Source organism: Bubalus kerabau, chromosome 1, assembly GCF_029407905.1.
Source record: "Bubalus kerabau isolate K-KA32 ecotype Philippines breed swamp buffalo chromosome 1, PCC_UOA_SB_1v2, whole genome shotgun sequence".
NCBI classification, from domain to species: Eukaryota; Metazoa; Chordata; class Mammalia; order Artiodactyla; family Bovidae; genus Bubalus; species Bubalus kerabau.
In genome coordinates this window covers 61,215,155-61,235,695 of record NC_073624.1, presented here as the reverse complement: position 1 = coordinate 61,235,695, position 20,541 = coordinate 61,215,155, and the positions used below count along the sequence as shown (strand labels likewise).

The window sequence follows — 20,541 nt, the reverse complement described above, 5'->3', positions numbered from 1 at the left end:
GCTCCCTGTTCTGTACCTCCTCATCTCTAATATGGAATCCAACCCTATTCCATATTTTACACACACACACACACAAACACGCAACACACACACATACAGAACACACATACACACATTGTATTTACCTAAGGTCTTTATTTCTATATCAGATTTTACTGAAACTTGGGAACATAAGGCAAGTTGGTTGGTTGCTCAGTCATGTCTGACTCTCTTGTGACTACATGAACAGTAGCCATGTAGTCAGAGGAGCCAGGTGGCTCCTCTGTCCATGGGATTTCCCAGGAAGAATACTGGAATTGATTGCTCTTTCCTTCTCCAGAGAATTTTCCTGACCCAGAAATCAAGCCCACGTCTCCTGCATTGGCAGGCATATTCTTTACCATGGAGTCACGAGGGAGGCACTTGCAACTTAGACTATTTGGCATCTCTGAGTTTAAATATTTCATGCTGGTAAATTCTCCACAACCCACTCTAAAAAAATAGAAAAGCCTTGATTTGTAGCATTTGCACTTTCCATGGGATAAATCCTCCCACTGCAGTTGACTTCAGCCTGCCAACTAGGCGTTACTGAACATGGGGTTGGGGCAAGATGTGCACGCTCAGCTGGGGGTGAGTGGCACCAACACTCCCTTGGCTGAGCTGTCCTTCTCCTTTTTTGGAAAAACCCTCCTTCCTCAGATCCTTTAAATGTTGTAACAAGGGAAAATAAGATTTCCCTTTGAACTGCTCTCTCCAGGACCCAACCTGTGAGCCTGTGTTTTCAGACCAAATAGTCTATCACATCCTATTTCTTAATAAAGATAATACCTTCTCTAAGAGAAGTTCTGGTGCTCTTAAGATAATACATTTTAACCTAGGAATAAGTAATTGGTTTTCAGCCACGAATTCTGAGTTACTGAACTCTTTAAGAGTTCTCTGACTTTTGAATTTCAATAACACTGTTTAAAAAGCGGCATACAACTTTTCTCTCTCTGTTTTTAAGATAGTACTCTCTTCAAAACTGAAAAATTCTCGAGGCTAGGGCATGTGTCTTATTCATCTTTTGGTTCCCTATAGTGTCTTGAGTAGTAAATTCATATATTTGATATTCAGTAATTAATTATTAAATTGAATTTAAAGTCTTCAGACATATATCATGTGCCTACTGTTCACACTCTCCTTGGTGTTCAGTGGGAACTCATCAAGAAGATACTTGGTAAATGTTTACTGCTTTATCTCTGGAGCAACATTTCTTGAGTATCTCCTAATAAAGGCACCATTAGTAACTCTGATCGAAGAAATGTAACCCATATACCTTGCTTGTAAGGAAGTGAAAACGGGGAAGAGAGACAGGACGTTATGTGTGTACCTCCCAGTTGATCATTTCCAGATGAGTGTGATGAATACCATTTCCAGGAGCTTGAAATAGGGGAAAAGGGCTTTGGGTCTCTGCTGCTGCTGCTGCTGCTGCTAAGTCGCTGCAGTCGTGTCTGACTCTGTGCGACCCCATAGACGGCAGCCCACCAGGCTCCCCCGTCCCTGGGGTTCTCCAGGCAAGAACACTGGAGTGGGTTGCCATTTCCTTCTCCAATGCTTGAAAGTGAAAAGTGAAAGTGAAGTCGCTCAGTCATGTCCGACTCAGCCACCCCATGGACTGCAGCCTACCAGCTCCTGCATCCATGGGATTTTCCAGGCAAGAGTACTGGAGTGGGGTGCCATTGGCTTTACCAAGTACATAGATAAGATTTAGGTTTGAAAAGAGTAGAACTAACTGAGCAGGAGAGAGGAAGAAGGGAACATTGTCAGCTGACAACTGTGTGAAAGGTATAGAGGTGAGAAAGTGTTGATTTGTTTTAGGGGGCTGAGGGGGCTTGGTTAGACTGGAGTGGGGATCTTGAGTAGGCAGTTTGGAGAAGATGACGTGAGGACACCAGAGGCCCAGGATGTGGAGGAGACTGTGGGTCCAGTCTTGAACTCCAAGCTGAGACGTAACGTGGAGGGTGAGCAGTGAGAGAGATGAGGAGGTGTGGAGTCAGAGTAGGGTGACAATTTTATCCTGGTGTCACTAGGAGACAAGAAGCATTGCAGGGTTGCAATGATCATCAGTAGCATGTCAGAAGGAGATCAGAAAGGCATTGAAAGAATCTGGGACAAAGTTTTTGATTAAGTGACTATTTTTTATTGGATTGTTAGCACTCGGCAACTCTTTTTGTATGAGAGTAGCTTAAAAGTCAGTGAGAACTATGGAGAGTCTCCTGTAGTCTTGTGCTGAGAGGGGGAATTCATGACACAGTTTTGATCAGGAGAAGGATGAGATCAGATGTATCTGGTAGGAGTGTTAGGAGTAGAGTGAGATGAGAGTAGGATCTTATTGGCATAGCATGACTGGAAACTCAACTACAGCATTGCCAGAATCCATGAAAAGGGGCAATTGTTGCATCATACCGAAGAAAGAATGACAGCCCCTGTGAGTAATTTGTCTGACCTTCCCGAACTAAACTTGGGGTCAGTGAGTGGGAAAAGAGAAAAGTCACAGTCAGAAAACAATAAACAGTGATGCTTTCTGACAAATCAAACAGCAGTAAATCACACTGTTAAGTCTCTACCAGTGCTCTAATGTCTTTCAGGGAAAGCTTTAAGACCTCTTTATGATCAACTTGTCTGGCTTCCTAAAAGATGTATGACTCTCAAAACATCCAGCATTCCTGGGAAGGGTACCAATAGTTCTGTATTTGTATGATGGAATGGTTGATTTATGGGTGGTTCTTTTTTCCACCTGGCTTGTTTATGTTCACAATGTTTCTGAAAATACATGTCTATTATTATCACCATGGCTTTTTCAAATGGTCAGATTCATTTAATAAACTGAACCAGAGGTAGCCTGAACAGTTACAAGTGGTCCACGTATAGCAATCTCACATTCAAGACCAGAGGAGACTGACCTCACACAGACATGGGGAAATGTTTCCTCTAAGGAGCAGAGAGTTCAGTCGACTCCCTAATGTCTGCTTTGGTATTATACGACTCCAGGGAGATTAGAGCCCAAAGTGTTTTAGGCAAGAGCCAAAGTGTGCAACTCAATAGGCAAGCCATTTTCTCTTCATTAAAAATATTCTCCTGACTTTGTATGTTTTATTTTTATGTTCTTCTCACATCCTGTTTCCTTCTAACTCACCTTCTTTTTATTTCTTTAAAATTGGTACACTCTTGAGATTCCTAAGATAATATAAAGGAAAAGAGAGTAAGATGAGTATATGTGTCAAGGATAAATTGGATTTTGTTTTAGATATATGTCACCTTCATCCAAGTGTGTATTTTACCCCCTGCTCCAAGTTTACTATTTTCTGTCCTCTATGAAGTCACTTGTTGCTGTTCAGTGGCTAAGTTGTGTCCAACTCTTTGCGACTCTATGGACTGCAGCACACCAATCTTCGCTATCCTTCACTATCTCCCAGAGTTTGCTCAAACTCATGTCCATTGAGTCAGTGATGCCATCCAACCGTCTCATCCTCTGCCACCTTCTCCTTTTGCCTTCAATCTTTTCCAGCATCAGGGTCTTTTCCAATGAGATGGCTTTTTGCATAGGTGGCCAAAGTATTGGAGCTCCAGCATCAGTCCTTCCAATAAATATTCAATGTTGATTTCCTTTAGGATTGACTGGTTTGATCTTGCTGTTCAAGGGACTCTCAAGAGTCTTCTCCAGCACTACAGTTTGAAAGCCTGAATTCTTCAGTGCTCAGCCTTCTTTATGGTCCAGGTCTCACATCCTTACATGACTACAAGAAGAAGCATAGCTTTGACTAGATGGACCTTTGTTGGCAAAGCAATGTCTCTGCTTTTTAATATGCTATCTAGGTTTTGTCATAGCTTTCCTTCCAAGGAGCAAGTGTCTTTTAATTTCATGGCTGCAGTCCCCATCCATAGTGTTCTTGGAGCCCAACAAAATAAGGTCTGTCTCTGTTTCCACTTTCTCCCCATTAGCCATGAAGTGATGGGACCAGATGCCATGATCTTAATTTTTTTGAATGCTGAATTTTAAGTCAGCTTTTTCACTCCCCACTTTCACCCTCATCAAGAGGCTCTTTATCTTTAGTTCCTCTTCACTGTCTGCCATTAGAATGCTATCATCTGCATATCTGAGGTTGTTGATATTTCTTCTGGCAGCCTTGATTCCAGCTTGTGATTCACTAGATGTTTTCAAAACATCAGTCAGGTACAGACCCTGCCCTGTTAAAAACTCTTCAATCACTTATTATGCATAGAATCAAATCCCAAGGGTCCACTCTGGTTGACTGGCCACCATTCACACGTAGCTGCCAACCCTCTTCTCCTCTCTCTAAGCTCCTGGCACACAGGCTGTTCCCTGAACACACCAGGACCCCAGGATTGCTTCTGTCACCACATGACCTTTGTATTCAAGGTGCCCTCAGCAGATTTTCACATCTCCCTCCATCATATCATTTCCCAAATATTCTCTTGAAAGTTTTCTTCTCAGAGAAGTCCCTCCGGATCACAATTTGAAACATAGTATTTTGTCAGTACCTTTTATGTCTTTTCATACTGGATATATCTTTATGTGTCACTTAAATTTAGCTAATAATTTATCCAGTGGATGTAACCTTCAAGATGGCTCTGTGTAGAAGAGAAGCTCAGTTTACATTTTGAACAAATGCATGTATTTGATCAGGATCTTTCCTTTTCTTTCTGTAATTTCCTTATTGAAAGTCTTGCTAGGTTATATTCAAAATAAACCACGTACAGTATATAGTTACCAATTGACTAATGCTTTTAAGTACATGTCTGTAAAATCGACAGTGTCCGTTCATTGTGGATAAGAAAATGAACAGCTGATGTACTGTGGAATTCATCTCCTGGTTTGTTTGACATCCCTCAGAGTATTAGAGAAAGCAGAAGTGTTTTGTTTTGTCTTTCTTTTTCATTTATTTGGCTGCCTTGGGTCTTAGATGTGGCATGCAGAATCTTCCATTGCAGCTTGTGGGCTTCTCTCTAATTGTGTTGCACGGGCTTCAGAGCATGCCAGTTCAGTAGTTGTGGCAAATGGGCTTAGTTGCCCTGTGGCATGTGGGCTCTTAATTCCCCGACCAGGAATGGAGAGTCCCCTGTATTGGAAGGTGGCTTCTTAACCATTGGGCCACCAGCAAAGTTCCTGTTTTGTCTTTGTTTGAAACCATATTTTGTTGTTGCTGTTCAGTTGCTCAGTCATGTCCAACTCTTTGTGACCCCATGGACTGCAGCATGCCAGGCTTCCCGGTCCTTCACTGTCTCCTGGAGTTTGCTCAAACTCATGTCCATTGAGTCAGTGATGCCATCCAGCTGTCTCATGCCCTGCCGTCCTGTTCTCCTCTTGCCCTCAATCTTTCCTAGCATCAGTGTCTTTTTCTGATGAGTCTTTTCCAATGAGTTGGTGACATCAGGTGGCCAAAGTGTTAGCCATACTTTACCATGGGGACAAAAGGATGAAGTAAATTGTTTAAAATGCTTCCATGTCTATCTTATTTCTTTAAATGTGTTTGCATCTGTTATTACTGATGAATGGCCGTTGTCTTGAAAAGTCACTTGCTGTGATTCCCTAGTTTTCTTGGTCTTTGTACACATGAGCTGGCTTAGGGACAGAAACATGCATCTCCACAACCGTGTTGTCTGAATGTTACCTTGTAATGCATTACCAATACGAAGCACACATCTTGGATCTCAGAAAGTTGATGATTTTTCTCTAAAATTTTAATTTTGTAAGTAAAACAAATGGTTTAATTTAGTATCTCTCTTTTGTTTTCTTTCCTTTAAAGATAGAAGTCCTTACAGATTTAGGATTCTTTTCTGAAGCCTTTCATGAGCTCTCCCAGATATTTTATGCGAAAAACACACCTTCTTCAGTACCTACCAGCTGTAAACCTACTGGAAAAATGAAGGTAAGCCTGCCGATTTAATTCAAAGCTGTTTTTTAACCTTTTCAAGGTCATTTTGAAAACTACATTCCTAAAATCTAGGAAATCCTTCCACTAATGGTATTTACAATCTCTGGCACTGCAGGCTTCTTTTAAGTCTGATTATCGTACTAATCATTCAGTAGTGTCTGACTCTTTGCTACACCATGGACTCCTCTGTCCATGTCAGCCTCCTCTGTCATGGAATTCTCCAGGCAAGAATACTGGAGTGAGTTGTCATACCCTTCTCCAGGGGATCTTCCCGACCTAGGGATCAAACCCTGGTCTCCCTCATTGCAGGCAGATTCTTTACCGTGTGAGCCACCAAGACTGATTAGAGCTAACCTCAGACATACACAAGGCTTCCTTTGCCTAAAATGGAGGGGTGGGTGTCAAGACAGGGATGGGAGTGTGGTCTGGGTGTAGGTTTTGACTGTGGAATTTTGACTCTGTGTTATCATGGAACGTCTCAAGGGACATATTTATTAGCCACTGCCTCTTAGACTTTTGAATCTGAGCTTGTAATTTCTAATTAATATTTTTAGTCAAAACAGTCTCTCTTCAAGTTTTATTTGGATATTTTGATTTATATATTAATACTTTATACCAAAAAGTTAAGCATATGTTCAAATTTCCTCTGATTTTTATGAGGAGAAAATGTTCTAGTTTGTCAAGCCTTATTGGACTGGAAGAGAGTTTTACCTGGCTTGCTTAATTGGTATTTGTAAATTGCATAAGTGAAGCATCCTTGAAAATGAATGTGTGTGTTAGTCACTCAGTCGTGTTTGACTCTTTGTGACCCATGGACTGTAGCCCACCAAGCTCTTCTGTCCATGGAATTCTTCAGGCAAGAATACTGGAGTGGGTTGCCATTCCCTTCTCCAGGGGATCTTCCCAACCCAGGGGCTGAATACTGACCTTTAAATTTAAATCAGAGTGAGCTATCATCATTTTCCTCTGCTTTGGTGTTTTTGGTGATCTGGGAATCACTGGATGATCTTGCTTAGGAAAGATATTTGGACGCTCATACACAGGCCAGCAATAAAGGAAACAGGAGAAGGGAACAAGTCAGTTTCCTAGGAGGGACCATGTGTGTGAGGAGTGAGACTGACAGGCACAACACACGCTGGTGGGATTCAGATTTGGAGGACCTAAAAGAAACTGTGCAATGGCTATACATCTTGAGAAATATTTGCATAGGCTGACAGTATATTTGCATATGATGCATACATTACTTCAGTGTGTCCCACTAAAATGTTGCTGCTTTTTCTCAGTATGACTGCTACATTGTTAATATTTACTGTACTGAGGTAACCTAAGAGGAAGGTTTCCCTAGTGGCTCAGACAGTGAAGAATCTGCCTACAATGTTGGAGACCCAGGTTTGATTCTTTCACTTTTTAGCCTAAGAGGGACATTCAGTAGGTGATAGGATGTGTGTGTGTGTCTATACACCTACAGTTTCAACCAACCATGGTTCAAAATATTTGGAAAAAAATTCCAGAAAGTTCCAAAAGGTAAAATTTAAATTTGCCTGCTAGCAATTGCTTACATAGCATTTACATTGTATTTACAGTTACTTACATAGCATTTGCATTGAATTAGACATTATAAATAATCTAAAGATGATTTAAGGTATATGGGAGGATACACCTAAGATATGTGCAAATACTGTGCTATTTCATGTAAGTAGTTAAGCATTGAAGATTTTGGTAAAGGAGGTTGGGGGATGAATCCTGGAATCAGTCCTCCACTGTATTTCTATCTAGTTAGCTGTCTATCTGGGAGTCTGTTGGGTTTTTTGGTTCATTTTCTATGGCCCAAATAATTTATCTTGTTACCTGGGTTAAATGATCAGTGTTTTCTTGTTTGTTTCTCAAGCAACATCCTTTCCTTATTGTAAATAGTTTTGTTATTAAAATCATATTTTAATTCATTGAAAATTATTTATTGAATGTTGACTGAATATAGGCACTATTCCAGACATGGAGCCAGAACCATGGAAAGATAAATGGAGTTCTTGCCTTGCTGAAGGCACGTTACCATTAGATGGTCTAGTGAGGAAGACAAATAATAAGCATATTAAGCACACAACTATATGTCAGATGGTGACAATGGTGTGAAGGCTGATCAAGCTGGGTTGAGGGGATAGGAAGTGGCCAGAGTGGTGGGCGAATGTCTTATTGAGGGTGGTTTGGGAAATCTAATAAGGAGTGGAAGATTTGAGGGAACAACCTTCCAAATAAGAGGAAGTACAAGAGGAAAGGCCTGGAAGACGTGGTTGTGGAAAACTAGAGAGGCCACGTGAGGCTGGGCCCAGACTGGAGAGAAAGTAGAGGACAGGGCAGCACCCAGGAGCTAGGTCATATTGGATCACACAGGGCTGGGTGAGGACTAGAGTTTGCTTTGAATATGAGAAACCTGGTAAAGCTTTGAAAGAGGACTGATGCAATAGTGGTAAGTTTCATAGAACCATTTGCTTGCTATTTGGGGAATGGATGGTAGATGAGGTTGAGTATAAATAGCGAGACCAAGGAGAAGGGCTTTGCAAATGAGCTGAGTGAGACATGCCAGTGGTTAGAGGTAAACGGGGTGGAAGGAAAGAAATGTGGTGAAGTTCTGGATGTGTAGCTAAGGCAGAGCTGACAGCATTTGCTGATGCTGGTTGAGATATAGGAGGTAAGAGAAAGAAGTTAAGCATGACCACACAGCTTCAACATGAGCAGCTGGTAGGAAAGTGTTTTCATTGACTGAAATGGGGAGTCCTGCTGCTCTGAGGCAGGGTGGAGTGTGTTAAGTGTGAGATTCCTAATAGACAAACAGGTGGAGAGGCTGCCTGTGTAGGTGCAGAGAGTATATGATTCAGAGGAGTGGTTAGGGCTGCAGGTAAATTTGGGAGCATTAACAGAGAGTTAAAAAATCATGGGACTGGATGAAATCAGCTGGGGACCAAGGCAGAGTGAAAAGTAGAAGTCAGAGGACTGGATGTTGGGATCCTCCACACTTAGGGTCCAAAAGACAAGAAGGAAAGGGAAGTCAGCTGGGTAGAATGGGAAGCAAGAGAAAGTTTTCAGTAGTCACTGGTATCACCAAAGCAAATAAACAAGCAGCCTGAAACTCACGTGCTCAGTTACTTCAGTTGTGTCCAACTCTTTGTGACATATGGACTATAGCCCGCCAATCCAAACTGAAACTTATGTATACAGATAAATTCCAAACTTTTTTAATCAACTCATTTGCGTAAGACAAAAGTGGGGGAAAATTGTCTCCTGATAGACTGTGACTTCATGTTTTTTATTCTCAAAGTTATTGTGCAGCTTTCCAGCTTCAGTTGGGAATTTAGAAAGCGTAATTAAAAGAGGAAGTGCATTCAGGGTTTATAATTAAAATAGGTGCCAATGTTATTAGGCTGCAGGCTAGTTATTTAAAGAAAGGATTAATGAATTAGATTTCAGTGTAAAAGCAGTTACTGAAAAAAATCTTACAGATTATGATTGGACTTTTCACAGGCTTTTAAAAAATTCTATTTTTAAACATACTCATATTGAGTTTCTGTTCTCATCACCCAATCTAAAGTCCTGTCATTAAACTTCTTCAAATTATATCACCAGAAGTCTCACCCTGGATTTGCTTACTCACTTTTCAATGTATTCAAGGAGATAAAGACTAGCTTAAAAAAAAAAAAAAAAGGAATGTCTTTAAACACTTACCAACGCTTTCTTCCCTTTAGAGCTATGTATGATGGCTTGATTTAGAGGTCCCTCAAAAGCAAATCCTGAGATAAAGATTTGGGAACAAGTAGTGTGGTCAGGGGACTTCCCTTATGGCTCAGCTGGTAAAAAATGCACCTGCAATGTGGGAAACCTAGGTTTGATCCCTGAGTTGGGAAGATCTCCTGGAGAAGGGAAAGGCTACCCACTCCAGTATTCTGGCCTGGAGAATTCCATGGACTATATAAATATAGTCCATGAGGTCACAAGAGTCTGACACGACTGAGCAACTTTCACTTTCACAGTGTGTTTGGGCGGTGACTCCAGGAAGAACTGTGAGTAAGGGGGAAAGTCAGACAGCAAAATAAGGAAAACCACTCCAAAGAGTGTTAATGAGATCACTGCCATGGCAGTCGGGGCCACGGAGGGACAGTCCCTCACCCCTCATGGGTAGTGGCTGCTCCTTACGTGTCCAGCCTCTCCTGAAACTCTCTTGTGGCCGCAGACCACCCTCAGGTAGAGAGGTCCAGGTGGTTGAAGTAGGATACCATCCACATATGAGTGACCTGTTCATGGAAGATGCTGGTGACTTCCAGGTGACCAAGAGGATGTGAGTGAGGTATTAGTATTGATGCCTGAGAACAGGTGCCTTTTAAAAAGGTCTTCCGTACCAAGGGGGATGCACACTCATAATGAGACAACAATGTTCTGCAGCAAATGAATAGAATGTTTTCTAAGGCAACATTATATTTAGAACATATTAGCAGGTAATTCACAAACAAGGAAAGAACCACAAAAAGCATCATTCTGAAGAGTAATAAAATTTTACCTCAAACTGGCAAAAAAAAAAATATAGGCGCTAATATGCAATGCCGTTGAAACTGCACTAATCCTTTTCATACAACGTGGGTGGAAGGTAAACTGAGCTGTGAGTGTGTGTTAGTCGCTCAGTCATGTCTGACTCTTTGTGACCCTATGGACTATAGTCCGCCAGTCTCCTCTGTCCATGGGATTTTCCAGGCAAGAATACTGGAATGGGTTGCCATTTCGTACTACAGGGGATCTTCCCAACACAGGGATGGAATCCGGGTCTCCTGCACTTCAGGCAGATTCTTTACTGTCTCAGCCACCAGGGAAGCCTCTTATTCTTATGACCCAGCACTTCTGCTTCCAGGAATCTATTCAAAGGTGCTAATCAGAAATACTCATCACCAATATTATTTAGTACAGGGCTGAATGGTGGGGTGAAGGTGGAAGTGGTCCTCTTTGCCTAACAATAGGCAAGAGGATAAGTTATTATGCTACTGTGATTGGCCAAAATGTTCTCTCAGGTTTTTCCATGGGATGTTACAGAAAAACCCGAACAAACTTTTGGCCAACCCCAGTACATTCGTAGGCTAGAGTGTCATTGAGCTGTTGGATGAGGTTTACAAATAACTTAATGGCTTGAGAAAATAATTATGATGTAACATTTAGTGAAAAGGAACACAAATCCATATATAAAGCTTTAAAATACATCAGAAGGAAGTTGGTAGTAAAGACACCAAGATATTAACATTAACAACCTAAAGATTTTTTCCTTTCTTCTTTATACTATACTTGCCTTTTCTGACTAGAGCATGTATTACTTTTATAGTAAAAATGGTATTTAAAAATAGCTTTAGAACACATTAATGTTTTCATCTAAAGGACCACTCAGTACTCTTGTTTCTAATGTTAACATTTTGTATATTGACAGCTATTTCAATCATTTGACTCGGGAAAACCTCTGATTAGTAAAGAGAATATGCAGGTAAGGATAACATTTTATAAACTTTGGCTATTTAGTGTGGATAATTTTTGAGTCACTTCAATCTATTTGGTGTGTATAATCTTTGTTTTTGAGCACTGCTGTGAATATATTCTTCTATTCTAGTAAAGAGGTTTTACCCCCAAATACTGAAGCCAGCAGTACAGTTGGACCCAAACTGATCTGCTTTTCAGATACAACAAGCATCAGTTATTGCTCCTCAATTTTTCAGTTATACATGCATCTTCAGTGTCTTATCTAGCCATGCCAAACATCTAATATTTATCTTAGTTACCTAGTAGCTTTGATCATAAGTAAAGGATTTTCTAATGGGCCACCTGTTCAATACTGCTTTTACTTAGACCCTTGCTCCAGTCTGAGATGGCCTCTCAACCAGTGTTTGGAAGGTTTTCTTTTCTTTTTCAGTTTTTTACTGGAATGTAATCAACACATAATGTTGTGTAAATGTGAGGTGCATAACTGCATTGATTTGATACTTTTATGTATTGCAATATGATTTCCCCTGCAGGGTTAGCTAAAGGAATATTTTCATATAGCATTTTCATAAACAATTCCTCTGACTTTCCCACTACTTTTTACAAAGAGAGGACCAGATTGCCCATCTCATTAAGTTTGTTCTTGTCAATAATTGAATGATTGGGTTTTAAGCTTTTGATGTCCTATGAGCATTTAAGTATATTTTTTCAAGTCATTAAAAAAAATCTTAAGAGTACCAACTATTTGTTCCACTAGAAAGTGTTAATGTGGAAGGTTGGTATGGTGATCATTGTTAATGGGATTGCAGATAGGTGAGTGGTTCATACAGCTAGGTGATGGTTAATGCATCTAGCCAGACACATGTAGTTTTCATTTTTTTTAATGCTCAGAAACAGCATTCTGTTTCACTAAGTATTAATTTTTATGAAATAATTTTGAGAGACATTTCCTCAAAATTGCTTTATTTTTTCTTCCATAATTTTGATATATCCACCTTTTATTAAATATGTAATCTTATTACTTTTCTATTATTGTTCATTTTATTCCACAAACTTCACTTTTAATTATCCTTCAGGTGACTCATTGTTTTTGTCTTAAAATTTGTTTTAATTTACAACCAAGTTGCCTGACATGGAAGAGCTAGTATTAGGAAGATACAAATACATATTCAACTTTCATTTTAGTGTTCTGAGACCTTGGAATGTTTCAGAATATTTATTTCTTTCCAGTCATAAATGCCAGGGCATCCTGAAAACACTTCTTTTGGTTTTGGTTATAAAAGTGGTTTGGGGTATAAACAGAATGTCTGTCTGATTTTTTTTTTTTTTTTTAAGAGACTGACAGTATAATGGAAAACCGATTTCGATTAGCTAATTAATTAAAACAGAACTGCTGGTCTGCTTAAGACGCTTCAGATTACATTTTATATTTTCTGTAGAAAGAGAGAGAAAGGAGTGTTAGATAGCATTACTAATTAATCTTCTTTTGATCCTCAAGTGTTTGTGTGTAATTGTCAGGGCTCATTAAATCACTGTTTGCTGTGGATAAAAAAGAGAAACCTTCTCCTACACATCCCTCCACCCCTAACCAGTCTGAAGTTCCTTTTTCTAGATGGAGAATGTCAACCATTGTCCTAGTACACCCATTTGTTACCAAATCAGTCTCAGAGTTGCTCCATGTCTGGTTCTGATGTGGGTATTGTTTTCCACCCTTTACAAGAGGGTTAAGCAGGGAGAATGAACAACAGCAACAGACCTCCCCACTGCCAGCATTGGCTCAAAATCTCTCAAACGATGAGATTTTTCTTTTTCAGTTTGCATAAGGCAAATAATTTCCTTCTTTTTAGAGTCAATAGTCCTGGCATCTGCTTTTTATATTAATTTAACAAATATTTACCAAGAGCCTGTTGTGTACAAAGCACAATTCTTGAGCTGTCAAATAAATGCATCAGTTAATCAACAATACGGATTCCAAGCCCTCAGAGAGCTTATAGTTTAGTGGGCAAGACTAGTAATAAACATGTTATATGTCTAAACATTATAAATGAGTAAATTATATAGTATGTTAGAAGGTGAACCATGCTGCAGGGGAGAATGAACCTAGCAGCCAATAAAGAGGGTAGGCTGGAGTTGTAATTTTGAATGAGGCAATCAGCTTAGTCATCACTGAGGTGACATTGGCGAACAGACCTGAAGCAGATAAAGTTGCAAGTCATATGAAATCTGGAGAAAGAATAATCTTAGAACAGGCTACAGTGGGTGCAAAGGCCCTGAGGCAGGATCGCCTACTTAGTGAGGGACACCTTGGCCAGTGTTCCTTGAGTTGTGTGAGTGATGGGAGAACAGTAGGAGACGGGTCAGAGAGGTAACGGGGTGGCTAGTGATGGGGTGCCCAAATGGAGAAGGGCCTTGTAGGGCTTTCATCATCCAGGCTCTTACTCTGAACAAAAGGAGGAGCCACTGGAAGATTCAGGGCAGAGGTGTAGCCTGATCTACTTTTTTTTTTTTAATTTATAATTTATTAATTTTTGACTGTGCTGGGTCTTCTCTGCTGCACGGACTTTTCTCTAGTTTCAGAGTGTAGGGACTCCTCTCTAGTTGTGGTGCATGGCCTTCTCATTGCAGTGGCTTCGTTTGTTGCAGAGCACGTGGGCTCAGTAGCTGAGGCTCCTGGTTTCAAGAGCATATGCTCAATAGTTGTGGCACGTGGGCTTTGTTGTTCCACAGTATGTGGGATCTTCCTGAATCAGGGATCAAACCCATGTCCCATACATTGGTAGGCGGATACTTTATCACTGAGCCACCAGGGAAGCCCTACTTATGTTTTAAAGGGATCATTTTAGCTAATCTGTGGAGTCTACTGTGTGTGTCAGGTACTATTATGGTGCTGTCAATCAGACACATTAGCCAATAAACAATATAGACAAATTCTCAGTCCTCATAGAGCTTATATTTTGTGAGTGTGTGGTGGGGGATGGAAATCAGTAATAAAATTTTGGACATGTTGAGTTTGAGATGTAAGAACTGAGTCAGAAGTTGATTACACGAGTCTTGAGTTAGAAGAGAAGTTGGAGCTAGACACAAAAATGTAAGACTTAGCATTTAGATGAGATTAAAAGCATGAGCCTGATTAAGATCATCTAAGGGGAGAGAATGAGGATACAGAAGGGGACCAAGCCCTGGGATACTACAATACTTAGAGGTCTAGGAGAAGAGGAGGAACCAGCAAAGAAGACTGAAAAGGAGGAGTGGATAGAGTAGGAAAAGAAGCAAGGGAGTGTGGTGGCTTGAAAGCCAAGAGAGGAACATTTTCAAAAGAGGGAAGATTTAATAGTGTCAAATATTGCTGACAAATGCAGTCCTGTAATTCACCAAGTCTTAAACATTCATTTTAATAAAACATTTAATAGCTCTGCAGTTAGAATGCATTTTACAGTTGCAGGCATATGAATGTTTAATTGGCATATAAAATAATGGTGTCTTAGATTAACATAACATAGCATATGAAGCAGGCTTCCCTGGTGGCTCAGACGGTAAAGAATCCGCCTGTAAGGCAGGAGTCCCAGATTTGGAAGGGACTCCTTGGGTCCTTCCTTTGGGTCAGGAAGATCCCCTGGAGAAGGGAATGGCTACTCACTCCAGTATTCTTGCCTATGAAAACTAAGAATTGAACAATGGCTTTAGCCTAAAGTAGGCCATTGATGACTTTGAACAGAGGATTTCAATGTAAGGATGGAGTATGTTTACAAGAAAATCAAAGGAGAGAGATTGGAATAGTGACAACCTTGTAGGTTGTTGTAAACAAAAGAGAAAATTTGGGTAGTAAATGGAGAGGGAAGTCAGAATGTAGAGAGTTAATCGGTTTTTAAAATGGAGAAGACAGAGTACTGATGAGAATGTCTGTAGAAAGGAAACATTTTTTACAAATTGAAGTATAGTTGATATACCATGTTGTATTAATTTCTGCTGTACAGCAAAGTGATTGAGTTATACACATATATACATTCTTTTTCATATTCTTTTTCATTACGGTTTATCATAGAATACTGAATTTAGTTCTCTGCATTATACAGTAGGACCTTGTTGTTGATCCATTCCACATATAGTATAGCTTACATATGCTAACTCCAAATTTCCAGTGTATCCCTTCCCTTGGCAAACACAATTCTGTTTACTGTGTCTGTGAGTCTGTTCCTGTTTTATAGATAAGTTTGCTCATGTCATATTTTAGATTCCACATGTGAGTGATATCATGTGGCATTTGTCAGAAAGGGAACACTTACACCGTAGGAGAGAATGGCTCATCAGACTGGTGGGGATGGGACTGATGACCTAAGTAGCGGCACTGGCCTTAGGAAGCAGGAAGGAAGGCAGGGCAGTGAGGCAGGTGCGTGGAGAGGTGGAGCTGCGGGGTCTGTGGGCACTACTCTGACGGCTTCAATTTGCTCATTTGAGTAGAGGAAGCACGGTTATTCGCTGGGAGGGGCATTGGGGAGGAAGTGTTAGAATTTAGAAACAAAAAGGGCATGAAGTGGTTGTCTAAGGAGAGAGCAAGAGTGAATGGACTGGGAAAATGTAGGATGATGACAGGTGGCACTGAGGCTTGGTCAGGAATGTAAAGTGGGACCACTTAGAACAATTGCCAAGGAACTGTCTGTGTGCAAGGGAGGGGGCCAGGAAGTTGAGGGAGTCCTCAGGTGGGCATTCTCATGATTGACCCAGAATCTAAGCTGGGAAGGGGTTGCTTGTCTACCTGCTCTTCCTCCTCTTCCAACCTGTGAGCCCTAATTCACTTGAGCTAAAGCAGAGCGGCCAACATGCCTGGCTGGTGAGCTTTTTTAGTTGCTCTATTTTGTCCCCTCCTCGATGCCAGCACCAGGTTCACTCTCATTGCGTGGCAGGGCTGACCTTGTGGGGCAGGTCACCCACTGGTGAGGAACGGCAGTAGCACTGTGGACCTGCTGGCATTGTGATATCATGTCACTCTCAATGGACTTGCCAATTACAGTCCCTCATGTCTAGCCCTCCATTCCTTCATCCTGTGCCAAATAAGGACTGTAGAAGGACTGAAGCTAATAATATCTGAGAATAGTATTTTACTACTTTTCCTGATTTTCATTTTTTTTTTCTCCATTTTTTAGGCACTTGATGATTTAATAAATAAAGGCATGCCTCTAATTCTGGCTACAGTCAGCCAGCAACATCTCTTAAATAAGTTTTTATTTGTTAAAGCATACTTTTTCATAAATGTGGCTGCAACAATAAATTGTGTCCCAGAACAGACAATGAAACCAGTCAGCCATGGAGTTATGAATGAGAAAAGCAAACCAAATCTTCCAAACTTGAAAGGTACCGATTTATTTTAGTTTTGCTTATTTCTCTTTTTATTTCCTTTCCCTTCCAATTCCCCACATTACCCACTATAGTCCATATAAACATTCTAGCAGGTATTCTTTCATAGTTTTCTCTGAGTTCACTTAATGACACACATATGTGGTTATGTCTAGGTGCCATATCCACCAATTTATCTGCATATATGTCTACTTTTTTTACATTATGTGCAGTTGACCCTTGAACAACACAGGTTGGAATTGCGCAGGTCCACTGGTTTATTTAATTTTTTCAATAGTGAATATTTCAATACTGCAAATCTGTGGTTGGTTGACTCTGCAGATGCTAAACTGTAGATATAGAGGACTATCTATACCAAGCACCGAGTATAAATTATGCATGGATTTTGACTGCATGGAGGGTCAGTGCCCCTAACCTCTATGTTGATCAAGGGTCAGCTGCACATACAAAATCAGATTTGTCATTTGCTTAAGAGACGATGTATTTTTCATTTTTCTGCTTTTTGCAGTTTTTATGTAGAAAACTTTGCTAAGCCACCCCAAGTCAACTGCTTTGCTTTGTCTCCTATCTTGGCTGTGTGGTGTTCTATGCTGTGAACATCCCATGATTTATTCAACCATTCCTTTGTTGTGTGTTCATTTTGTTTCCAGGATATGGAGTATTTGCATATCTCTAGATACTGCCATATCCAGGGATATGCAGAAGCACTACATATCCATATTATAGTATATATTTCTATGGGATAAGATATCCATGGATGGAATTTATAGCCCATATATACATATAAAACTATATAAGCATTTTGCAAATGTAATAATGTTGCCTTAAAATAGTTTTTTTTAACTACTAAGTATGATATTAACTGTTTTTCGTAGCTGTCCTTGATCAGGTAGAGGAATTTCTCTTCTGTTCCTAAGTTGTTGAGTGATTTTATCATGAAAGGGTGTTCAGTTCAGTTCAGTTCAGTCACTCAGTCGTGTCCGACTCTTTGTGACCCCATAGACTGCAGCATACCAGGCTTGCCAGCATACCAACTCCCGGAGTTTACTCAAACTCATGCCCATGGAGTCAGTGATGGCATCCAACCATCTCATCCTCTGTCATCCTCTTCTTCTCCTGCCTTCCATCTTTCCCAGCATCAGGGTCTTTTCCAATGAGTCAGTTCTTCTCATCAGGTGGCCAAAGTATTGGAGTTTCAGCTTCAGTATTAGTACTTCCAATGAATATTCAGGGCTGATTTCCTTTAGGATGGACTGGTTGGATCTCCTTGCAGTCCAAGGGACTCTCAAGAATCTTCTCCAACACCACAGTTAAAAAGCATCTATTCTTCAGCATTCAGCTTTCTTTATAGTCTGATTCTCACATCCACACATGACTACTGGAAAAACCATAGCTTTGTCAGCAATGTCTCTGCTTTTTAATATGCTGTCTAGGTTGGTCATAGCTTTTCTTCCAAGGAGCAAGCATCTTTTAATTTCATGGCTGCAGTCACCACCTGGAGTGATTTTGGAGCCCAAGAAAATAAATCTGTCACTGTTTCCATTGTTTACCCATCTGTTTGCCATGAAGTCATGGGACCAGATGCCACGATCATAGTTTTTGAAAGTTGAGTTTTAAGCCAGCTTTTTCATTTTCCTCTTTCACTTTCATCAAGTGGCTCTTTAGTTTCTCTTCACTTTCTGCCATAAAGGTGGTATCATCTGTGTATCTAAGGTTATTGATATTTCTCCCGGCAATCTTGATTCCAGATTGTGCTTTATCCAGCCCAGCATTTTGCATGATGTACTCTGCATATAAGTTAAATATAGTGTTGGATTTTATTAAATGTTTTTCCTGTGTCTATTAAGATGATTATATGTTTTTTATTTTGTATTCTATCAATAGGGTGTATTGGTTGATTTTTGAGTGTTTAATCATCCTTGCTTTCTTGGGATAAATCCCACTGGTCATGGTATAAAATCTGTATATATATTCCTGGATTGTTTTCTAGGATTTTCTTAAAGATTTTTGCATCCATATTCATATGATATATTATGTAGATTTTTCTTTTTTTCTTATGATATCTCTGTCTAGTTTTGGTATCAGAATAATATTGACCTCTGTTTTAAAGTGTAAGTTTTATTATTATTCAGGTATGGTAAGGCCAACTGTGGAGAAGGAAATGGCAACCCACTCCAGTATTCTTGCCTTGATAATCCTGTGGACAGAGGAGCCTGGCGGGTTACAGTCCATGGGATCACAGAGTTGGATACGACTGAGCGACTAACACTTTCACATACACACTTAAGGCCAACAGATCAGGAAATGACTGCCAGTGAAAACATAGTTTGTTACTTAGAGCCCCCAAGAGGTAGGGGCCTAATACAACATGGGACCGCTGCTCAGGAGACAGAGAGGGCCAGAGGAAGATGTGGGTCAGACTCTTCCTGGGGTTTCTCCATACCAACCTCCAGGCATTTGTCTTCTATCCTTGTCTCTCTCACACTTTCCCTTAGGGAAGAAGACCACAACCCAGATCTTTCTTCTGGGCCCTCCTTCATCCTCAGCTGACCCCTAGCTCCAGAGCCTCCTAATTTAGGAAAAGAGCCAGGTAGGTTGAAGTTGGAAGAAGGGAGGAAGTCAAGAGTGTTCAGTTCCATGATATTCAGACTCCCTGTTTCACTTGGCAAACTTAGCCTCTTTACGTGGGTCATTTGTGCATTAATTCCTAGTCAAATAGGACTTGTCATTTTTCTCCCTTTCGTAGTCTAGAAGCCAGGCTTACTAAAGCAGGCAAAGACTGCGATATAAATTGTCTCAGTTCTCCCTTGCTCAGAATGAGGGCTGGCTTTGGATCGTAGGTAGGAATGTCAAGATGTTTGAGGAGTGTAGGTTGTGCTGTTCCAAATGGTCTCACTCTCTGGTCTTAGAGTGAGGGGCTTGTGCAGATCAGCAGTACTGACACCTCCAAGGAGATCTTACTGAGATATTATAAACATCTAGAAGTCTCAGAATACTTTGAGAACCTTATAGGGTCACAGGTGAGGAACCACTACTTTGTATCAGTAGTTGATTAACTTGAATGGCATCAACAAACATATGAGGCATCAACAAACATATGAAAGATCTTTCAGAATTGTCTTGGAGAAGGAAATGGCAACATTCTCCAGTGTTCTTGCCTGGAGAATCCCTTGGACAAAGGAGCCTGGTGGGCTACTCCATGGGGTCATAGAGTTGGACACAACTGAGTGACTGACACACACACACACACAATTTGTTTTAAGAATCAGCCATAGTCTTCTAACATATGATATTTGAGGACCATTGTATATAGCAATATATTTCTAATTATCATTGTAGTTGATTTTTAAACATTAAATTTCCCAACTAATGATAAGTTTTATAAATTAGAATTCACATTTAAGCTAACCATAGATATATGTAGTTCTTCTAAAATATTGTGTTTTGTAGAGATGTGTTTAAAGGATGAGGGAGGCTCACTTTGTCATCTGACAAAATTGAAAGAGAGCTTTGCTCTTAGCACGCTAAAGGTAAGTTTAAAAAAAAAAATTTCTCAAATCATAGTGAATCAGTTACCACAATGCCCATTCTTAGGCCCTGGCCAGGCCAACTTTCACGTTTGTGCTTGCTGTTGGGAAATCTGTTAGCTTTTCTTTCCCAAGCATGGGTTGGGGCCAGAGATGGGTCTACTCCCCATGAGAAAAGCAGATGCTGAGTGGTGTCAGACTTTGACCTTTTAACTCAGTTAAGTTGGTGGGGAAAATAAGATTTA

General features: G+C 40.4%; 2 protein-coding genes across 3 annotated transcripts in view; both read left to right on the top strand.

The window, feature by feature from the left end:
- The window catches only part of NEDD1 (NEDD1 gamma-tubulin ring complex targeting factor), a 296,141-nt gene that overhangs the window by 75,697 nt on the left and 199,903 nt on the right, over positions 1-20,541 (top strand). The window lies entirely within an intron of this gene.
- Positions 1-20,541, top strand: part of CFAP54 (cilia and flagella associated protein 54) — a 309,026-nt gene that overhangs the window by 182,203 nt on the left and 106,282 nt on the right. For both annotated transcript variants that reach the window (XM_055576675.1, XM_055576666.1), the window contains 4 exons: positions 5,787-5,909; positions 11,371-11,424; positions 16,559-16,766; positions 20,220-20,299. In XM_055576675.1, coding sequence (XP_055432650.1) covers positions 5,787-5,909; positions 11,371-11,424; positions 16,559-16,766; positions 20,220-20,299 — 465 coding nt within the window. The remainder of the gene's footprint in view (positions 1-5,786; positions 5,910-11,370; positions 11,425-16,558; positions 16,767-20,219; positions 20,300-20,541) is intronic.